Source organism: Ipomoea nil, unplaced genomic scaffold (assembly GCF_001879475.1).
Source record: "Ipomoea nil cultivar Tokyo-kokei standard unplaced genomic scaffold, Asagao_1.1 scaffold2159, whole genome shotgun sequence".
Taxonomy (NCBI): domain Eukaryota; kingdom Viridiplantae; phylum Streptophyta; class Magnoliopsida; order Solanales; family Convolvulaceae; genus Ipomoea; species Ipomoea nil.
The window spans coordinates 309,135-328,345 of NW_017618587.1; the positions used below are offsets into that span (position 1 = coordinate 309,135).

The window sequence follows — 19,211 nt, forward strand, 5'->3', positions numbered from 1 at the left end:
TGACAATTTTACTTAGATCACTTCCTAAACACTAAATTATGAATATTTGCTACCCATACACAATAATGTATTATTAAACATATTATAATAACCTATTTTAAACAAGATAGTAACAAAATTATTTTTAAAAAATGTTATTTTCTTTTCATAACATTGTAATAAAACATTTTATATTTATTATTCGTCATAAATAACTAGGTTTAAAATGGAAATATACATGTGTCATTTGTTAAAACCCAAAAGCCAATTTAGTGCAACTACTAGGCAAATCTACAAGGGATCCCAGCAATATTCATGTACTTTTAAAATCTAAAATCAATGTATCCTAAATTTTTGATGATATGCCGCATTTTTTTTTTTTTTTGGTAGGGGGAAGGGGCATGATATGCCGCATTAATAAAACTCAAACTCACCCTATTAAGTATCTTACTATGTATTTGAATTTGACTAAATTTTAATAACTAGTATATGCTCGGATATTGCTCGAGAAAACTTCCAAAACTTACAACTTTATTCATAAAAGAGTAAAAAACATTCCTTTTTAAAAGTAGTTGGAGAAGATGACAAGAAGATGAAGATGAAACAAGCATTGTTAAGCCTGTGGACTGTATACACAAATTTTATTAAATTTGCAAGTTTAAAGAAGAGTTACATGCTCTAGTAACAAAATCTTGCATGTAATATCGTAGAAAATCTTCTACAATAACTCGACACAATATTTGATACTGATAAATTTTATAAGAACATTTCAAATTTACACCGTGATTAAAAAGCACTTCAAAGTATTAAACTTTTTCGCGGGAGTGGGCTCAGAACACCAATAGCAAACAAAGAGACAACATCAGCACTACCAAATTGTTGTACATCCCTGCAGAGAGGGGTGCTTCAGATGGTGGGGAAGAAGCAGGACCACTACTACCTTGTGTACTAGGAACAACAGAAGTGTTTTCCTTGGAGCAACTAATGTTGCACCTACTAGGAGGAACAACCCTGTAAACTCCACTGCTGGCTAAGATGTAAATGTCCTTATTATTATCTTCCCCAAATGAAAAAATGTAACCCAGTGCAGGAACTAAGCTTCCTGGAACCAGGCTGCAATTCATGGGTGAATCATGAGAACATGCAAAAGAAATCAAGGTGGGGTTGAAAACTCCACTGTCCTTTGGGGTTTCACTCCCTGCCCACATTGCACCTCCATAAAGATCTGCATACAAATACCTGCATATCCAGTTGTATAGTTATAACAACCTTAAAAAGACATGTCTGTATCCAAGAAATACCATACTAAGATGTTCTCGCAATTGTAAGTTTGCGTATGCAAATGGTTGATTCAGCACTAATAGTTAGCTCACCTTCCATACATGCAAGGATCAGTCGTGGAGCGATAGAAGTATCCACCTGTGATTGATGCAGACCCTATATTCTTGTTTACATCAGAGTGATTGTATCCCATTACTGGGAAAATTGGGGTTATGGAATCCAAAGATGTGTTTCCTCCAGGTGACATTGGAGGAGTAAACCGAAAGGGGCCCTCATAAACGCGCCAGCCATAGTTCCCACCCTTTGTGACTATATCTACCTCTTCATAATGATCCTATGGGATAAATTAAAGCTCAAGAATATGAACAACAAAATCCAATCACAGAAACTCAGAATCAAAAGTAAAATACCTGCCCAGCATCCGCGCACATGAAATAGGATGGCCTTTCAGAATCAAAACTACAGCGCCAAGGATTTTGAAACCCGAGAGCCCATATTTCTGGCTGCAGTTCTTTGTCTTCAGTGTAAGGATTATCCTTGGGGATAGAGTAGTTTCCCCATAGGCCAAGTTTCACGACTTCTGTTGCACCTGGAAGAATAGCAGGTAAAACATGTAAAGATAACGGGATCAATTAAGAATTCGAGGAAAAAGTTTTCCAACAATGCTATACTAACTTACTTGGGATGTTATCAATATCGAGCCTCATAATCTTTCCGAGCAGTGATTTTTTGTTCTGTGCAAAATTGTATGGATCTGAGGAACCTGCACCACCACCATCCCCCATCATCAAGTACAAATATCCATCTTCAGGTCCAAAAAGAATCTGGCCTCCATGATGAGAACTAAATGGAAGACCCATAGTAAATATCCTTCTTACTTCTTGGGCATTGGCACTTTTTGCCTGAAAGAAAATAACCCAAAGTTCATTGTGATGATTCAAAGAAATGTAATGAACTAGAAACAAGTTTCTTTTTCTCGACCAATTAATTAAATACCTCGGAAGGCTGCGGGGCTGTCCCATTAGCTGTAAATTCAGCTACAACAGTTTGGTATTGGCAAGGCTGGGCACCACTATCAGGAGGCAGTTTTGAAGGGTCACAGTTAACATCTGAGTTACAAGCACACCTTCCTGCACATCCAGGCCACTTTTGCTTATCGCAGTTGAATGAAGCAAAGAAGCGGCCATTCTGGGAAAACTTGGGATGAAATGCAATGCCCATTAATCCAAATTGAGTATCGAAGTGAACTTCATCACTTAGATCGACGAAAGGACTGGCTTCATCGAGCTCCAATGATCCTCCTGAACCAACCTCAGGTATGGTAGCTAACCAAATCTTGCCTTCCTGGTTTGAGAAGAAAGCGCGATTGGAGCCATCAGGATGAGCAGCCATATTAAGGTAAGCATCATTTCCTATTTTCTCGAGGCACAGACCACCCGGAGGACTCGGGGGAACAGTGCTATTTAAGGCAACAGGTTCACCATCAAAGCATACTGATCCATCACCAGATGCCCCACCAAACACATTACAGAAATCTGCTTCTGACTGCCAGAGATCCATCAGTTTTGTAACATTGGACTTCATAGGTGCAGGAACTTCACCTTTTAAGGAAGCAGCAAAGGGTGAGTTTGTTATAGATGCATTCTGGCAAGTTGTCCACACTTTCGAACACAAGTCGTTTGTGTCTCGGATAGTTTGGGTTGAGACTGAAGAAGCTGTAGAGTTACAGAGCACAGGAACTTGGCGAGGAACAGAACTAATTCTGTAAAGCTCACCTGAAAATTTATCACATTCCTGGAAATGGAGTAAAGGTACAGAACTAAATACAGTCTCAAAACTTCATAACTATATAAAGTAGATTATTTCATCTATCTATATGTATATATGAATAAAGTAATTAGATTCTTACAGCACAAATAACAGATTTGACAAGAGCAGCACAAGCAGAATTCGAGATGTTCATCGCTTGAAACTGCTTCTGGATGCGGGAGTCATCAGCAGAGTTGCAGCATGAAGTTCCATTGTAAGGGCAGAATTTCAAAGGATCCTTGTGGGGTAAGGGGGCCTCTATAGCACAAGCAAGAAAAACATAACAACATATTAGAAACAACAGTGATATAATTTCATAGAATTCCATGAAAGAGTAAAATATATATATATAATCCTAACCTGAGTTGGTGCATAAAGGAAGTGGAAAGGCAGGGAGAAGAAGGTGGAGAAAGTTGAGCAAGAGGAAAACGATGATGAAGTGACTTCCTTCCATTGCTGCAAACTGAGAAACCAAGTCCGAGGCAATGACCTACTGGATGGTTTGTCAACTACTCTAAGCTACAGACTGTTTTTCAATAAATGACAAAATCTCACTTTTCCCTCCATATAAGATCAATTCCAGTTCACCCAGAAAGGCAAAACAAGAACATCAACAGATCCTTCCTTGAACTTCAAACCAAAAATTCTCAATCACCTAACAGACAACTGCCTCATAAATCATTTCAAACGGGCACAAAGAGTTTACTTTGACCATTTTCTTTTCCCTGTCCTTATCAAGATTGAACTTTTTAGATCAGGATGGCATTTGAAAATTTCTTTTTGTCAGCTGGTTTGGGATATCAAGTGGGCTGTGCACAACGTTGACTTTCCTATTACATAAACATTCATTGGCAAAGTCATAATAAAATATTGAGTAGTTGGGGAAAACCAGCAGGCCGTCGCAGCAGGCTAGTTGAATGCATCTTGGTTGTTATCTAGGGTCTAGTGTCCACATTTAGAGTGTGTTTGGTTCAAATATTAAAATCGGAATGGTAATAGGAAGTAGGAGTCATTTTGTTTAGTGGTAAATACGAATTGCAATCAAAATAAATAAATAAATTAATTAATTAAAAATATATATAATACAGATATATACACATACATAATATATATACGCGTATATATGCAGAGTCAATTCTTGCTGCTTATGCTCATATGAGTGGAAACCCATGACGAATTGGTATGTTAAGAGTGGGAAACGCCGGAGAATAGGCAGGCACATAAACAAGTAATCAGACTTTTTTTTCCAGGTCGTAAGCTGAAAGAGAAGATTTCCCATTCACAATATATAGTTAGTGGGCAACTTGTAAGCTGAAACAAAAGTATTCTTTATCTGAAGTAGTACATTCGTACTCTGTCCGGCTACAGCAGATTGCCAACCAGAATGGAAAAGTAGAAAATTCAAGAAAAGAATGTCCTTTCTACACCCTCCTCTCCTACCCCCCCAAACCTCCACCAGATCGGATAACATGATGCCCTATTAAATAAATTCTTAGAACATCACACACACAGTCGTAGCTACTAGTTGTCCCTTTTGCACCTTCCCAAGTTTCCATCTATCCGTTGGGTCATTTGTTGCCATCAAGAGCACCAAGAGCTTTCATGTCCTCCAGGAAAGCCATATAAGAGTCATCGATACTTTGTGGCTTTGGTTGAGATGAACTGGTGGATTCTTGCTTCAAAACTGCTGCAGTAAACATGGGCTGGTTGGCCACAACTGTTGTTGATGGCTTTGGTTTTGATTTTGGAAGAGCAGATTCTCTCTTAACACGCACAGATGCAGGAACCTGCAAGAGAACATATGCCAAGGAATATTGAGAGGGAAAGCATGGTTAAATGATAAAGCCTAAAGGGGCTCTTTATGTCTCATTTTAGCGCCAACTATAACCAAATTAATTTATGAAATTAAATGGTTGCAGAGGGACAATGTGCACCAGCATTTTTTAGAGGAAAAGTACAGTTTCAATATTCACAACTCCTAATGTTTCATTTTAACTCTACTACAAACAAATTAGTTTATGAATTTAAATAGGCCAAGGCATTGACAACTACTACTTGAAGATGGAGGCTGTTATGTCTATAAAAAATAGATTTTTCATTTTAGCAAAAAAATCTATCTGGAATATTATATAATTTTTACCACAGATGCCAACACCTTGATTCTAGTGCAAAATAATTACACAAGTTGTGACTCACCATAGCAGTAAGTTCTGGAGTATGCTGAGCAAGAGGCCTCTTAATAACCGTTGATGCAGCTGATTTAACATAGGATGGCTTTTGAGAAATGAGTGGCCTGGTACTATCCTGCGGCATAGGAGGTGGCCCGGGCGGAAGTGGTGGTCTCATCATCGGTGGAGGTCCAAAGGGTGGCCTAGGAATTAGTGGAACCATTACTCCAGGGGGAGGAGGTTGGCCAACAATTCCGGGTGGTGGCCTCATATCTGTAGGAGGTGAAGGTGGAGGGAACCGAGAAATTCCTGGAGGCAACATATCAGTTTGCAAAGATGGGATTATAGCAGGTCCAGGAACTAAAGGCTGTTGCCTTGGAGGAGGTGGAGGTGGCGGAGCCATTCTTAGCAGATCTTCCGTCCCTCCTAAGGGAGCTTTAGAGTCATTTTCAGAAGATGCCCCTTCAGACCTTAATTGTAACCCAGGAGGTGGAGGTGGTGGAGGAAGAGTAACTGAAGCCTGTGATAGAAATTAGGAAGAGAAAATTCATCAATAAAAGATTGACAACCTAGGAAAAATGATTCATGTTATTGCAATTGTAAAACCACCTAGATTAAATATTTCAAATATTTACCAAGAAACCTACCTTGGCTTGTTCCATTGATGATGGATCCTCCACTTTCCCAGGCTGACTTTTTCCCAGTTCATTTCCACCAATACCCGGTGGAGGAGGTTGAGCAGAATGGTGGAGTGGTGGGGGTGGGGGTGGGGGGAGTGACGAGTGAATTCCTCCATGTTCCTTTGGTGGGGGTCCAGGAGGAGGTGGTGGCAAAGGAGGTGTTGGCAACGATGTGTCCAAGTCTGCCGTTGCGGGTTTTGGAGGCATAGGAGGTGGAGGAGGTAAAGGCAAAGATGAAGGCATCATTGAACCATCTACAGAATCTGCATTACTTGGGTAAGGAGGTGAAGGAAGTGGAAGAGAGGCGGGTAAACCACCATCCTCTAATTCAAGCATTGACGATGATCCAGCACCACTAGATGAAGCCTCTGACAATGGTATTCTAGGTCCTACAAAACAAAATGTGTGAGCCCATGGTAGAGAGAGAGAGGCAAATTATTGTGTGGTCCACGGTCCAAAACGACGACGTCGAATTTTATGAGTTAGAATAATGTACATTATGAGTTAGAATAATATACTTTGTGTTAGAATATGTACATTATGTGTTAGACTAATGAAACCTCTAAGGTAAGATAATGTACTTTATGAGTTAGAATAATGTGCATATGAGTTATAAACATGTATGTTGCACTGGGTCGTGTGAAAAAAAATTTACTCAAAACAACGTCATTTTTGGACCGTGGTCCACACAGCTGTGTACCACGGTCTACGCAATAACTATTGAGAGGGAGAGAGAGAGAGAGAGAAAATCAACACCAAATTACATGAGACAGAATAAATTATAGCATACCTATTGATGATTTAAACATGGGAGGCTTCCCAGGAGGAGGAGCTCCAGTAGGATTTAGTGTAGGGTGATAATAGACCGAGTCCTGCATCCAGATGTTGTCAACTCACAACTGTGATGCAGTGTTGAGAAATTAACACTGTAAATTACTATACCAAATGGAAGACAAATAAGAGCTTACCTCAGGTTTTGGGTGTTTGACCCTATCTTCCTCTTCAGCAGTAGCCCGCCTTCGTGGAGGTGGTCCCAAATGACTGCAGCAAAGACACAAGAATAAATTTTCTTTACAGCTATTAAAGCTTGAAAGAGTGCAAAATTATCCTCACAATGTATAGAAAAAGGCTTCTCACCTGAACATAACTGGTGCTTCACCCTTATCTTTCAATTTATCTTCATATTCCTGACACAAAGTTAAAACTTTCTATGAAGAACTTACTAGTTTTGCTGTAGAAAACAGTAAAGCAAAGCAAACAATAAGCAATAAAGTCCAATACAAGCACGAGTTCAATATCAGTTCTCATTTCAAAAAAATTAGTGAAAATTTAACATCCACACCCCCCCCCCCCCCCGACCTGACTTAGAGATAGATAGAGAGAGCTGTGGCAGCCTAAACTTGTAGACAAACTTTGAACAACTAACAAATTCTTTCAAGCATAGTAGGGGACATCTAACTAAAACAGATTTTTAGGAAGTCCATTATCCTGACAATAAATAAAACTTCGTCTCAAATGAAATCAAAATAAAGAGGGAGCATCCACTAGAGGGGAGCTGTGTTCCAATAATAAATGCAACAAAGTGGATGTATTAGAAAATTACCTTCCTCTTCTTGATAACAAGATTTAGGGTATCTTCAAGTTGCCTCTTCTTGTGTTTTCTTGCTTTGTCCAGAGCACCTTCTGCCTCTGCATATTAAATTACAAAGTATGTTGTATTGATTATCACCTTTATAATAGTCTGTCAATCTTTTTGTAGACAAAGAATGATCTGGTCTTTATAGTTTAGGACAGACAAGGATAGAAGATTGCCTGAGTTCATAACAACACATCTCAGACCCAAAAAAAAAAAAAAAAAAAAAAAAAAAAACTGTTTTAGAATGACAACCACTGACATAAGGCTGAACAAAAATTCAAAAGATGGCATCTCATAAAGATAACAAACTTAAAGAAATTTTCCCTCTCAATTTTAAGAAACACAGCAAAATATTCTATTAAAGACTTTAGCAAATTGAGCCACCTGAATTTGAAAAGTGAAAAAGGAACACAAGCAAATATTAGCTTACTCATGACTTCTAGCTTCTGAATTTGCTCTCTCAATTGCTCAGGATCTTTCTTCAAAATACCCACTTCCCTCACCTTCTTCCTTTCTTTTTTATTCTGTTAAAAATATGAGTAACATCAAAGTTATAAACTTCATAGTTCACACTACAAAAACAAACTAACTAACCAGAAAACAGCCACATATCAAAAGTTAAATATTTGGCAAACAATGGGAATAAAAATAAGCCAAGCTGAAAAGATCCTCATGTCCGACTGTGAGTTAAGTACAGAATAAAACGAATTCTTGTAAACAAGTTTTGTTCAAATCAATTTAGCAACTAAATTAGAATACAGGAATGATTAATTTTTTTTTGCTGGAGCAGCAAGCCATATCACACACACACACAAACAACAGCTTTTGAGAATATCAAATATAAATTTACTAAATTTCGAAGTTTTTAAAAACAATACTCCGTAATAAAGACTTAAGCATTCTGATTTTTACTAAATTTCGAAGTTTTGGACGTATAATTCAATTTTCAATTTCCTTCAGCACGGAATAAAATCGAAATTCCAACCAACAATCTCTAGACCAATGCCTGAGTAAGTAAAAGCCTGTGAGTAAATGGAGATTGAGCAACTTACCCGTTTCAATTCGCGCTTACGAAGCTCCTTCCGATAGGCATCGGTAGGGTTCATGACTTTGCCTCCCTTCGTGGTCTTCATTTCTCCGCGAGCTCTGAGCCCTAATTGTTCCCTGCTACAGCTGAGTCTCCCCGCGCGTTATTCTTCTTCCCCGATTGGGTAGGAGAATAGACAACAGTTCTCTGTTCTTTGGTTCTGATTCTCGACTTATTTCTGGACCCGATTTGACATTGGTGAATCCTTTTAATGGGCTTCTTCGGGTTTCCATTTGGGCTCCGATCGGTTTTTAACTTTTTATCCTGCTTTTAAAAATAAAATAAAAAAATTATATGTAGGAAAATATGTGACAATAACGTGAGGTTTGGTTTATAAAATAAAATAAAGTGAATATAATAGAATTTTAATAAGAAACAAATAGAATTGGGATATTAACAGAGTCGGTAGTATTCAAAAAAAAAGTAGTGCACTGTTAAGGGGATTCTGTTTCATTCTATTTATTAACACTTCAATTATTATATAAATTGAATATATATCTCTCCAAAAAAAAAAAAAAAAAAAACTAAATATATATTGTTGCAATTTTATGTAAGAAAAGGGTTTTTAAAAATGAAAATGAAATTTAAAAAAAATTGTAAAATCATCGTCCATGTCAACATGCAATATGTTAGATGGGGTGTTAACATGCTATCAGGTGAAATTGTATACATTTAAAATGTTAAGTGGCCTAGCTAATTGCACAATTTTTTTTCGTTCAGTGACCAAACTGCACTTTCACAATTGTACACGAATTGGGTTCATTTAGTTGTCTATCAAAGGTTTATAAGGGTAGTTTTTGAATAATAAAAAATAGTTATTGCTAACGAGTTAAAATTTAGCAATAGCTAATACAAAATAGGGTTTGAGAATGACTATTCTCATTGCAAAGAGAATAGACAGTGAAATTTTATTTCTTGTTTTAAAAATTGATGTAAATAGTGGAATAGATCTATTTCACAAAATGACAATTTAGTGAAACAAACGTCACGTAAATGACAAATTATATTGTGGACTACAAATGAATATGCATTATTTGTGTATTGAATGTATATTATTTATATATTGAATGCACATTATTATTTGATAGTATACCAATTACCAAATAATCTACCTTTAGCACTCAAATAAAATGTCTTTTAAAAACGAAACATTTAGTGTATTAAAAATGCTGTTTATATCAGTAGTCCAATATGCAAAGTAAATCATGATAGAATGATTGACAATAAATCACGGTTAAGTAATACTTCTTTCGTCCCACTCAATATATCTTTATTAGTAAGATTTAACTAAAGTTATTGTTAATTAAAATTTCATAATGTTATATTTAATATTAGTACATAATATAAAATGTGTATATTTAAAAATTATATTAAAAGTCATATTAAGAGAAACTACAAAAATAAAGTCACAAAACACCAACCCAATCAACTATAAGTAGAGGTCTAACACCATATGGAAGAACATCAAACTCATGGGCAAAAAAAAATAAATACGTAACAAAACAATATGAAAATTCAATTTTCCATAGATGAACAATAACATGTGTATTAGTTGACTAGTTGTCGACATCACAAGTCACAACATTCTCTTCTGGTAAAAATGAAGAACAGATCAGAGTCTCTTTCCTTCCTCACCATCACAACATACAAACGTGAGAATAGGTTGATATTCAACAACAAAATTTTTCCATACAAAATTTTCTCCCTACTATAGACTGCAATGACTAGAATACTACAGACTCATCCTCAGATCTATACAAAAGCCTTTCTTTTTCTTATTTTCAAAGTGGTGTTTGAAGTGATTCCTGTATACATCTGTAAAATCAACCAATATCCACTGGTGCTTGCAACTCAGCCCCGCTGAAAGCCGCCAAAAAACTGGTGGGCTAGTACTTCTACCAGACCACCTTATTAGAGATTTGATTTACCACAACCCATATAGTATCCTAACGGTCAAGGGTTACAGAAACTATGCTAGCTTGGTTACCCATGATTTTCCAGGCCAAGCACTCCAACTTCTCTTCATCATGTCTGAACTTCTAACTGTATCTATTGCTTTGTAATTTCTATGACATTTACAAATGTGAGGTAAAAAATTGTAGAACTCACTAGCAAAACTGTTCCGTGCATGCAAAATTAATTTGCAGCTTCGAAAAAAAGGACTTGAGGTTGCAATTGCCCTTTTATACACATCATGAGAACATCATCCCAGCTACCAATTTCCTAAAAATCAAATATCCATGATGACACCTAGAGATCAACATCCATAATGATTAAAAAAACTCTGAAAGGACACACAGGACAATGGAACAGAAATTTACCTTTACATTCTTGTCATCGTACATGATCCACTTCTCATGATCACGACTATAGGCAACACAGTGATAATGCTGTCTGTAATAGCAAACCTGAAATTAATATTTGAGGATCATTAATCAGTCAAATCCACATCCACCATAGTAATAAATAAATAAATAAACAAATATTGCCACATCATCTTCAGGATGAGAAAAAAGTGGAAGAAGGGCAGGAGAAGTTTGAAGAGGAAATACAGAAAGATGAGGCAGAGATTGAAGTGGAGTGGAACAGTGGTGTTGCTTCTTTAGGTTATCAATTGTTGATGGCTTTTGTAGTTTTATTTTTTTTAAATGTTGGTGACATTTTCAAAATGTAATTCCAATGCATTCATGCATCACTGCATCAGTTTATCTGATAATTTGATATCAATTTTCTGATAAAAAACTAATGTTTTTCTAATAAAACAAAATAAATAAATAAAATCTTAGTTGAACTAACACTCTGACAACAATGTAATAAAATAGATAAAAGACTTGAGAAAACACACAACCACAAATAAAATTGCACTAGTTTCAGAGATTTACCACTGAAACTAGGTGATGTTTGTTCTTTGGGTCTAGACCGTGATAAGGGACACTGATGTCAATCTCAGTAGATAAGGCTGACAATGTTGCTCTTATGTCATCAAGACTCTCACAAGTATTCTTCCAACCTATTACTGCAGGAAAACAAATAAAGCATTAAAATAAAAAATAAATAAAGTAAGGAATTTTTGGAACTTTCTCCAGCTTTTCATCAAATTCAACTTTTCCCAATTTCTGACATTCTCAATACTACAACTCTCATGAAAATTGAGTGAAAGTGGAACACACCTTATTACAATAAACAAGAGAAAATAAATAAATACACAAGTAACCTGAGCCACCCGAAGCACCAGAAAAGGAAAAAAGGTAATACCTATCGTGAAGACATGTGGTGGAGTTAACAGGAAATGATTAATACAGTTAAGTTTCCCACATCCATTGGCATCTGGATCACAAACCAACAGGTAGTCCCTCAAAAGAAGATTCATAAGCTCATCAAATGACCTTTTTTTATGCATAACCTGAAAGGTAAGAACAGAAGCTATTGTTAAGTCAAAAACCACATCCCCGCCCATCATAAATATGTTCAACTTTAAGATTACTACAATGGCAACAAACTAATTATTATTATTATTATTATTATTATTATTATTATTATTATTATTATTATTATTATTATTATTATTATTATTATTGTTATCATCATCATCATTATTATTATTATTATTATTATTATTATTATTATTATTATTATTAAAACAGTATTCTAGAGAACATGCCTTTGTCGTTCTGAGGGCATTGGCATTAATATTGTGAAAGAAAGTTGTGTACTTCAGATGTCTAGAGTCTAATTTGCAGCTGGGGCAGTTCATCCTTTCAAAAATATCCATTCCGAAAAGAGAATGCACAATACAAGCACTGCTTGTGCAATCCCAAGAGCCAATGCACCTATCTGAAGCACCCAAAGCTGAAGCAAATGATTGATGAAGGCAATCAAATATTACACCTAGTACTTCAGAAGCATCATTCATTTGCCCCTGTAGGTGACAGTAACCATGTTGACACTGACTTTAGACCATGGGTTTAAAATCTCTTAGTAAAAACTAGTGAAAATTTTAACCGAAGGTAAAGGAAATAATCTGATTTTACCTCCTGGAAGAAGTTACTATCAGGGTACAGGTTACTCAAGGCAATCCTCAAGGAAGTAGGAGCAACAGCTTCTCTTTGTGTTTCCAAAGATGCCATGCTCAGAGCAGTAAAAATATCATACAAAGCACATGTAACACAAGGATTGCCAACGTGAATATGCTCTGATGATGATCTCAAAAATTCATCTCGGAAGCGTTTTAAATTCCACAATGACTGAAATATAACAGCAAAATAAATATATGAGACCACAGCCCCTAAGAAGAATGTGCAAGTTATAAGAAACACAAGTAAAATCCATCACGTTATCACATACTGAATAGTTCAACATATTTTGTTATTGCACACCTGGATAATGACATTTAGGAAGCAATTGTATTCTCCGATTTCATTCTGTAGCCCAGCCCCATATACATTACTTCCAGGAACATTCCCAGTGGACACTTCATTTGGTGAAACTCTAGAATTGTCCATTTCCGAGGACATCTTTGATGGCATCCCCGAACGAGGCACAGAGGGCAACTTTTGATGTGCATGGAATGTGTCTGACAAATAAGATAAGAATAGTCAAAACGTTGAAAATAGATCTTTTCTAGTTGATCATTCAAGTCAATGACCAACAACTTATAGGTCGATGCAATTATGATAAATTTCCTACCAGATCAGATACCATACTTTATAAGCACTCCTTTTGATGCAAATCTTGCATTTGGAAGCCACTCTCTACCATATTTAACTCAAATCCCATGGGGATATCCTCATAAAAAAATAAAATAAAAAACAAACAAACAAACAAAAACCAATATGGGGATTTTCCTTTCTTCTTGACCCCCAAGCCACAGAGATACTGGAAGACCACCCTTTCGCTCCCAACTAAAAATCACATGCCATGTCATTACAAATGCACCAATATTGTGCTTTTATATTATCCTTCTATGTCAGGGTAACGGCTTACAATACAGAGGCATTCATATTCTCAATGTATCATATTAAAGCTTTAACTTCATTGGTCCTGCCACTTTCAACCATACCATTAAATTTAAGCGGTAAACTAGATTATACCATGTACAAGCACAAGTTACTACAAGCCACTTAAATAGTGTTTCTTCTTAAAGTCACTTAAATAGAGTTTTTAAATTGAAATATATGATTCATCATAAAGAAGGGTTGAAAATATAAATATGTTAAAGTTTACATTTCTACTGACCTTGCGTATGGTCTGATGATATCAGTGCACCAGCTCTTTTCTTCTCCCTTCCGGAAGAAACAGGTTGACGCTTTCCTTCATGAGATTTTGTCAAGCCCTTCCGACGCCTGCTTTGTCTTCCAGTCCCTTGATCAGAAATCAGAGTATTATGACTATTATCCTCAGGCATTCCATCATGAATCTCTGAAAAAGAGAAGACGAAAGGTATTTAAAACTTGTAATAGCATCATCCCAGTCCAGTAAAGTTTTTCTCATATTGGCTAAGAGCTATACCAGCTCTCTTTACATCAACATTGGCAGTGTTCTTTAGAAGACCTTCTGAAATGTGAGGAGATTCATTCTTTGGCAACATTGACTCCTACACTTGTAACGGCTTATGTTACAATCTCTTAAAATGAGCCAAAAAATTATCAAGTGATCTTACTAAGAGAACAAAAAGATCATTCAAAGCCACATACTCTGGTAAAAGTTGAAAAAAAGTCATGTCTAGTACAAGTGTACAACATATAAAAATGAAGAAAAGCAATCACCTTCTTAGTACTTTCCTGTTGCTCATTGGTATCTTGATCTTCCTCGTGACTCAAACAAGCATCAGGTGTTACTTCTGCAGGCATCTTCTCTGGAAGTGTTGTAACAGCTTTCTTATGTTGCTCAGCAAGATGCTTGAGTTTAGCCTCATTTTCAATTCGTCTTTGGTACTCCAATGTTTCTTCAAGCATTTTTTCCTCTGCTTCAAGTTCAATTTTACGCTTGTACTCCTCCTGACTTGGAGAATCTTTGCTCACGGCATCAACAGGTTCATCCTCTTGATTTTCTCCATCACTAGGATCTGGAAAAGAGCTGTCAAAGCACAGAAATTTGCAGAATATTAAAGGTGGTTTACAGTATTCTTCAAATCTTCTTATAGAAAGTTTAAACTTTAAAAATAAAATGTTCTCTTGGTTATAGAGAGACATACACATATTTGGTAGTCTCATGGTGTTGAATGGGTAGCACATTCCCAACAGCAGCCTGAAAAAGATAAGAGGTAACAGAATCAATCATCTTTGCAACAGCAAGAGAATAAAATTCCACCAAAAAGAATAAACAAATGTTTGATACTACTAGTTAACCTTTGAATCTTTGTTTTTTCGATGGTCCTTGTTCCTTTTCTTATCTTTTGTCTTCTCAGTTACATGTTTTACATTATCAGTTCCCCCAGCAGAGCTTTTCTTTGAATCACGATCAAGTTCTGCCAGTAATGCTTCTCTTGCAGCATCAGATTTCACCGTAGCATCTTTCTCTGCCAAATTCTCCAAGTAGGCCTGAAGGAACTATCATCGTGTGAATAAAGAGGTAAAGAAAAGGGGGAGAGAAACATAAATCACTCCAGGAGCAAGTAAACAACTGCTATAAATGCAGATAAAATCATTTACAAACCCGCAGAAATGACTTCACTAGGGGTACTAAAACACGCCTATAATCATTGCCAGATATAGGATCAAGCTTCATTTCCAATTGCCGCATCCCACTAACAACTTGCAGGATTCTTGCATCAATTTTGCTCAGCTGCATTGAGGAAAAGTTAGAATAAAAAGAGCATGCTATTGTCAAAATAGTTAGGGAAGCCAAAATTAATGATCAACCTCAACTGAGTTGTGTTCCTTCTGCCTCTGAATTGCAACTTCTACACATGAATCCTTCACCCTCCAATCATCATCTTCACCAGATTCTAAATCACAGAGATGAGATGCCGTACCACTGTAAGTTTCTTCATACCCGAACTTACTGACATTAAGAGACTCCGCATCATTTAGCACATTTGTAATGGCATCCACCTCAATCCCATGGCTTATATTTGCATCATCATGACGATTTTCAATGAGCTCATCTCGCCGTTTTTTCAAAACAACATCGTAGCTTTGGCGGACAAAGTCAGTTGCATGCTCTCTTTTCTTAGCCTCTTCTGAACAGAGACCTTCTGCTGCCTGCACTGCCTCCTCGTAACTTAAATGCTCACATTTTCTCTCACACAATCCCTGGAGGTCATGAAATTCCTTCTCAAGTAATTTAAGAATTTCTGTACCTTGTCGGGCTTTCTCTTCTCTTAACTGTGACCAGCATTCCAACTGTTCCCCACTTGATGGGCCAATGAATATCCAGGACAAAAATGCATCTGAATCAAGTAAAACTCCATTATCATAAGGTATATTAGAAGAAACTGCTGCAATTTTATCATCAGTAACCACATCATGAAGCCTGCCAGGAGAAAGCTTGAGTGGCAGGAAATGCTCATCAAACAATAAACATGAACCATCTTCACTGAAAACTATTTTCTCCATAGCATCAGCAACTTTAGTCACAACATTTGTGTCTTCTATATCATTATTTCTCTCAGAATACCTACTTATTCCACAACTTTGTAAAAGCTCCTCTAGAAACTTCAGTACCTTGGTAAGTTCTTGGGCACCCAAAAAGCAAATACACAAGGGAGTTTGATTGATATTGTAGTTAAGCAGCTGAGAACCATTATCAACACCCTGTAGTTCCTCCACTGCAAAACGCATAACCTTGTCCAAATGACTTGAAGCAAGGTATTTATTTTTTATAAGTGCTTGGAATGCGCTACATATCCTTTCCAGTAGCTTGGCACGCTCTGGGTCATCAGATATAGGCCAGCAGGCAGGGAGAAAACAATCCTTGGTGCCCCCACTACTATCAAAGTCAATCCATTCAGTATCTGAGGTCTCCACATGTTCTCTGCCCCCAACATCAGTACCATTGTGTCCATCATCCAATTTCTTCTTTCTAGGTGAGAGGTCCCATTCATCATCAGAAAAATCATCTTTAGACTGATCCACTTCATTCCTTTTGTAAGTTTCATGAAGAGGACCACGCTCCTGAGGTTTTGACTGTTTCTCAAGCAACTCTGCTGCTGCATTAATATCTAATGGTTTCCAAGAACAGTTTAGAAGCATATTGGCCCACTTATTATCAACATTTTGAGGCAGAACTGTCTGGAGTTTAGGTGTCAAACTCCCCATGTGCTCACTTATGACATGTTGAATGTGCAGTTCAGGGTCTGCAAATTTTTTGCCACAATGGCAACATGTCCAAAATTTCCATGTTTTATTAACTTCAGAAAACAGTAGAGCTTCAGATAGCACTTCCCTTGCCAAGCCATTTTTCAATGAACTGAAATGACTCTCGAGATCTGAAATCCTGATTCTAAGCAATTCTTTCTTCATATCCATAGTCATTGAATTCCAGTAAGTCTTGACCCAGTCCCTTCTCTCTGTGGAAGATGCTTTCCTCCTGACTTTACCACTCTTCCTTCTCTCACTTCCTTTCTGCCCTAATGCTGCAGACGGATCTAAGCCCTTATCTCCATCCTTCGGTGAGCCCTTATCTCCATCCTTCGGTGAGCCCTTATCTCCATCCTTCTGTGAGCCCTTATCTCCATCCTCCTGTGAGCCCTTATCTCCATCCTCCTGTGAGCCCTTATCTCCATCCTTCTGTAACCGGGACAATTCTGACTTCTGCTGCATCAATAGTCTTGCTGCAGCCACCTTAACCTCAATCTCCTTCCTTCTCTCATCAGGTGTCTTAGTTGCCTTCTTAATCTCATTAGGCCTTTTTGCCTGTACTGCCATTGGGTCCTCAGGCACCCTCTTGATTGGTATTACCCTAAACTTCTCGTCCACAGTGCCCAAATGTTTCATCCAAGTAGAAATAGAAGCAATGTTGGACTTCTGAATCAAATTCCTAAGATCATTCTGCACATGCATAATCCGACTCTGCGCAGTGGGTGGCATCAGCTGACTCTCCGGCACTACGCTTTCCGTTCCAGGATCAACAGGGTTTTCAATTGCCAATGCCCTCTCACACTCTTGAACAGCCTCCTCATACTCTTTTCCCTCATTTGCCACCTCATACAACAAATTCGCATAGTAATGTCCAAACTCAATTGAGTTTGGGGACATTGTTGTTGCTTTCTTAGCTGAGTCAATGGCATTCTTCATATGCTTTTGCTTCGTATTGGGATCATCAAATATAGAGGCGACTTTAACGCAAACCGTGCTATGGATACGGTGAATCAGAGCAGCAGAAGGTGAGCTAGAGTGCTTCAAACTCAAGTCCTTCAACACCCTTAGGGCTTTGTTATAGTTCCCTATACGAAGGGAGTTGAGAGCCCGCTCGCATTCAAGCTTGATATTAGCATAAACTTTCGAGGCAATGCCTTCCGATTCAACTAGAGTTTCCGATTCGAGCGGTGCATGCGGCGGCGCTCGTCCGTCGGCGGCCGCCGCACCCGCCGCCGGCGAACCTGAGGGTTTAGAGTGAGTAACGACGCTTCGCTTCTTGCGCCCCATCAATTTGTTCTATATCAATTTATTTGCATAAACTCTACACATGCATCTATACAACTGTCTGTGTACGTAGAGATATGCGTAATGCGATATCAAGAAGATAAAGACTCACAAGTGCAAGAAGAAGAAAGACAGCAGCAGAGGAAATCGGAAGCAAGAAGATGATCGATCGGGAAGTCGGAGCACCGCCGTATATATATCCAGTACGACTATAACCGCCGTCCTCTGTATCTATCTATCACACCAAACCGGCGGGGTGGTTGAGTTCTGGGAAGGTGTGCAGTTGGGGAGTCCAGAGTTTGAAGCACTGTGTTGGCCAAGAAAGTAAGAAAGAAGGCAAAATGGGAATTTCCAAGATTGATTAGCAGCTGCCAGATTAATACAGCACATTTCATTATTATACCACCATTTTTGTCCTTATTTTTATACAATTTAATTTAAATATTTAATTTCAATTCTAAGTCTGTAACTAAATTTACTATATAAGCATGTGTATTTTTTACACCAAAAATTTACGGAATAATAATAATAATAATAATAATAATAATAATAATAATAAAATAATAATAACGAATTGCCAAAAAAGGATTCTTACTAACATCATATTAGTTGAGACGTTACATATAATTTTTTTAGTGTGAATATCTTTCATATGTAGTTTACGAGCTATTACACATGAATATAATTATAAGTTTTCATCATCATCTAATATCTAATATATATATAAAAGAGATTAATTAAACAATTTCAAAATCAAACTACATGTTAAAATATTATAGTTTGAACCGTCACATTTATAATAAACTAAATAAGTTATAGTTATTTGTTGGATATAGGTCCAGTTTGGTAAAAAATTTGCCTATAAGTCAATTTTGACTGATTTGACCACTATTAATTGTTTGATTTGGTTAAAATATCAATATAAATGTTTGGTTAATTAGCTTTTTACAACTCCAAAGGCTAAAATTAAAAAAGCTACTCATAGTA

The 19,211-nt window shown here is 37.1% G+C and overlaps 3 protein-coding genes across 5 annotated transcripts; all 3 read right to left on the minus strand.

Annotated features, from left to right (window-relative positions):
- Positions 1 to 575: 575 nt before the first annotated feature.
- On the minus strand, positions 576 to 7,969 carry LOC109149469 (HIPL1 protein). The gene is made up of 8 exons (XM_019297252.1): positions 7,964 to 7,969; positions 3,430 to 3,559; positions 3,170 to 3,327; positions 2,257 to 3,054; positions 1,940 to 2,162; positions 1,671 to 1,849; positions 1,353 to 1,594; positions 576 to 1,218 (listed from the first exon to the last, which is right to left on the minus strand). Exons 2-8 carry the CDS (start codon positions 3,521 to 3,523, stop codon positions 810 to 812), a joined length of 2,103 nt encoding a protein of 700 aa, XP_019152797.1. The 5' UTR covers positions 3,524 to 3,559; positions 7,964 to 7,969; the 3' UTR covers positions 576 to 809.
- Positions 4,324 to 8,832, minus strand: LOC109149471 (formin-like protein 20). The gene is made up of 9 exons (XM_019297254.1): positions 8,606 to 8,832; positions 7,984 to 8,077; positions 7,521 to 7,606; positions 7,055 to 7,104; positions 6,886 to 6,958; positions 6,708 to 6,789; positions 5,885 to 6,306; positions 5,266 to 5,757; positions 4,324 to 4,856 (listed from the first exon to the last, which is right to left on the minus strand). Exons 1-9 carry the CDS (start codon positions 8,684 to 8,686, stop codon positions 4,638 to 4,640), a joined length of 1,599 nt encoding a protein of 532 aa, XP_019152799.1. The 5' UTR covers positions 8,687 to 8,832; the 3' UTR covers positions 4,324 to 4,637.
- Positions 8,833 to 10,146: 1,314 nt separating this feature from the next.
- LOC109149467 lies at positions 10,147 to 18,572 on the minus strand. Of its 3 annotated transcripts, none has more exons than XM_019297249.1 (14): positions 15,501 to 18,572; positions 15,295 to 15,423; positions 14,988 to 15,179; positions 14,834 to 14,886; positions 14,406 to 14,715; positions 14,149 to 14,233; positions 13,876 to 14,058; positions 13,017 to 13,213; positions 12,672 to 12,884; positions 12,302 to 12,559; positions 11,896 to 12,043; positions 11,523 to 11,656; positions 10,962 to 11,048; positions 10,147 to 10,863 (listed from the first exon to the last, which is right to left on the minus strand). In XM_019297249.1, exons 1-14 carry the CDS (start codon positions 18,225 to 18,227, stop codon positions 10,777 to 10,779), a joined length of 4,803 nt encoding a protein of 1,600 aa, XP_019152794.1. In that variant the 5' UTR covers positions 18,228 to 18,572; the 3' UTR covers positions 10,147 to 10,776. The 3 variants fall into 3 exon arrangements, with proteins under 3 accessions (XP_019152794.1, XP_019152793.1, XP_019152795.1); XM_019297248.1 differs by having other exon boundaries at positions 14,988 to 15,188; XM_019297250.1 differs by lacking the exon at positions 12,302 to 12,559 and having other exon boundaries at positions 14,988 to 15,188.
- Between the last annotated feature and the right edge of the window lie 639 nt (positions 18,573 to 19,211).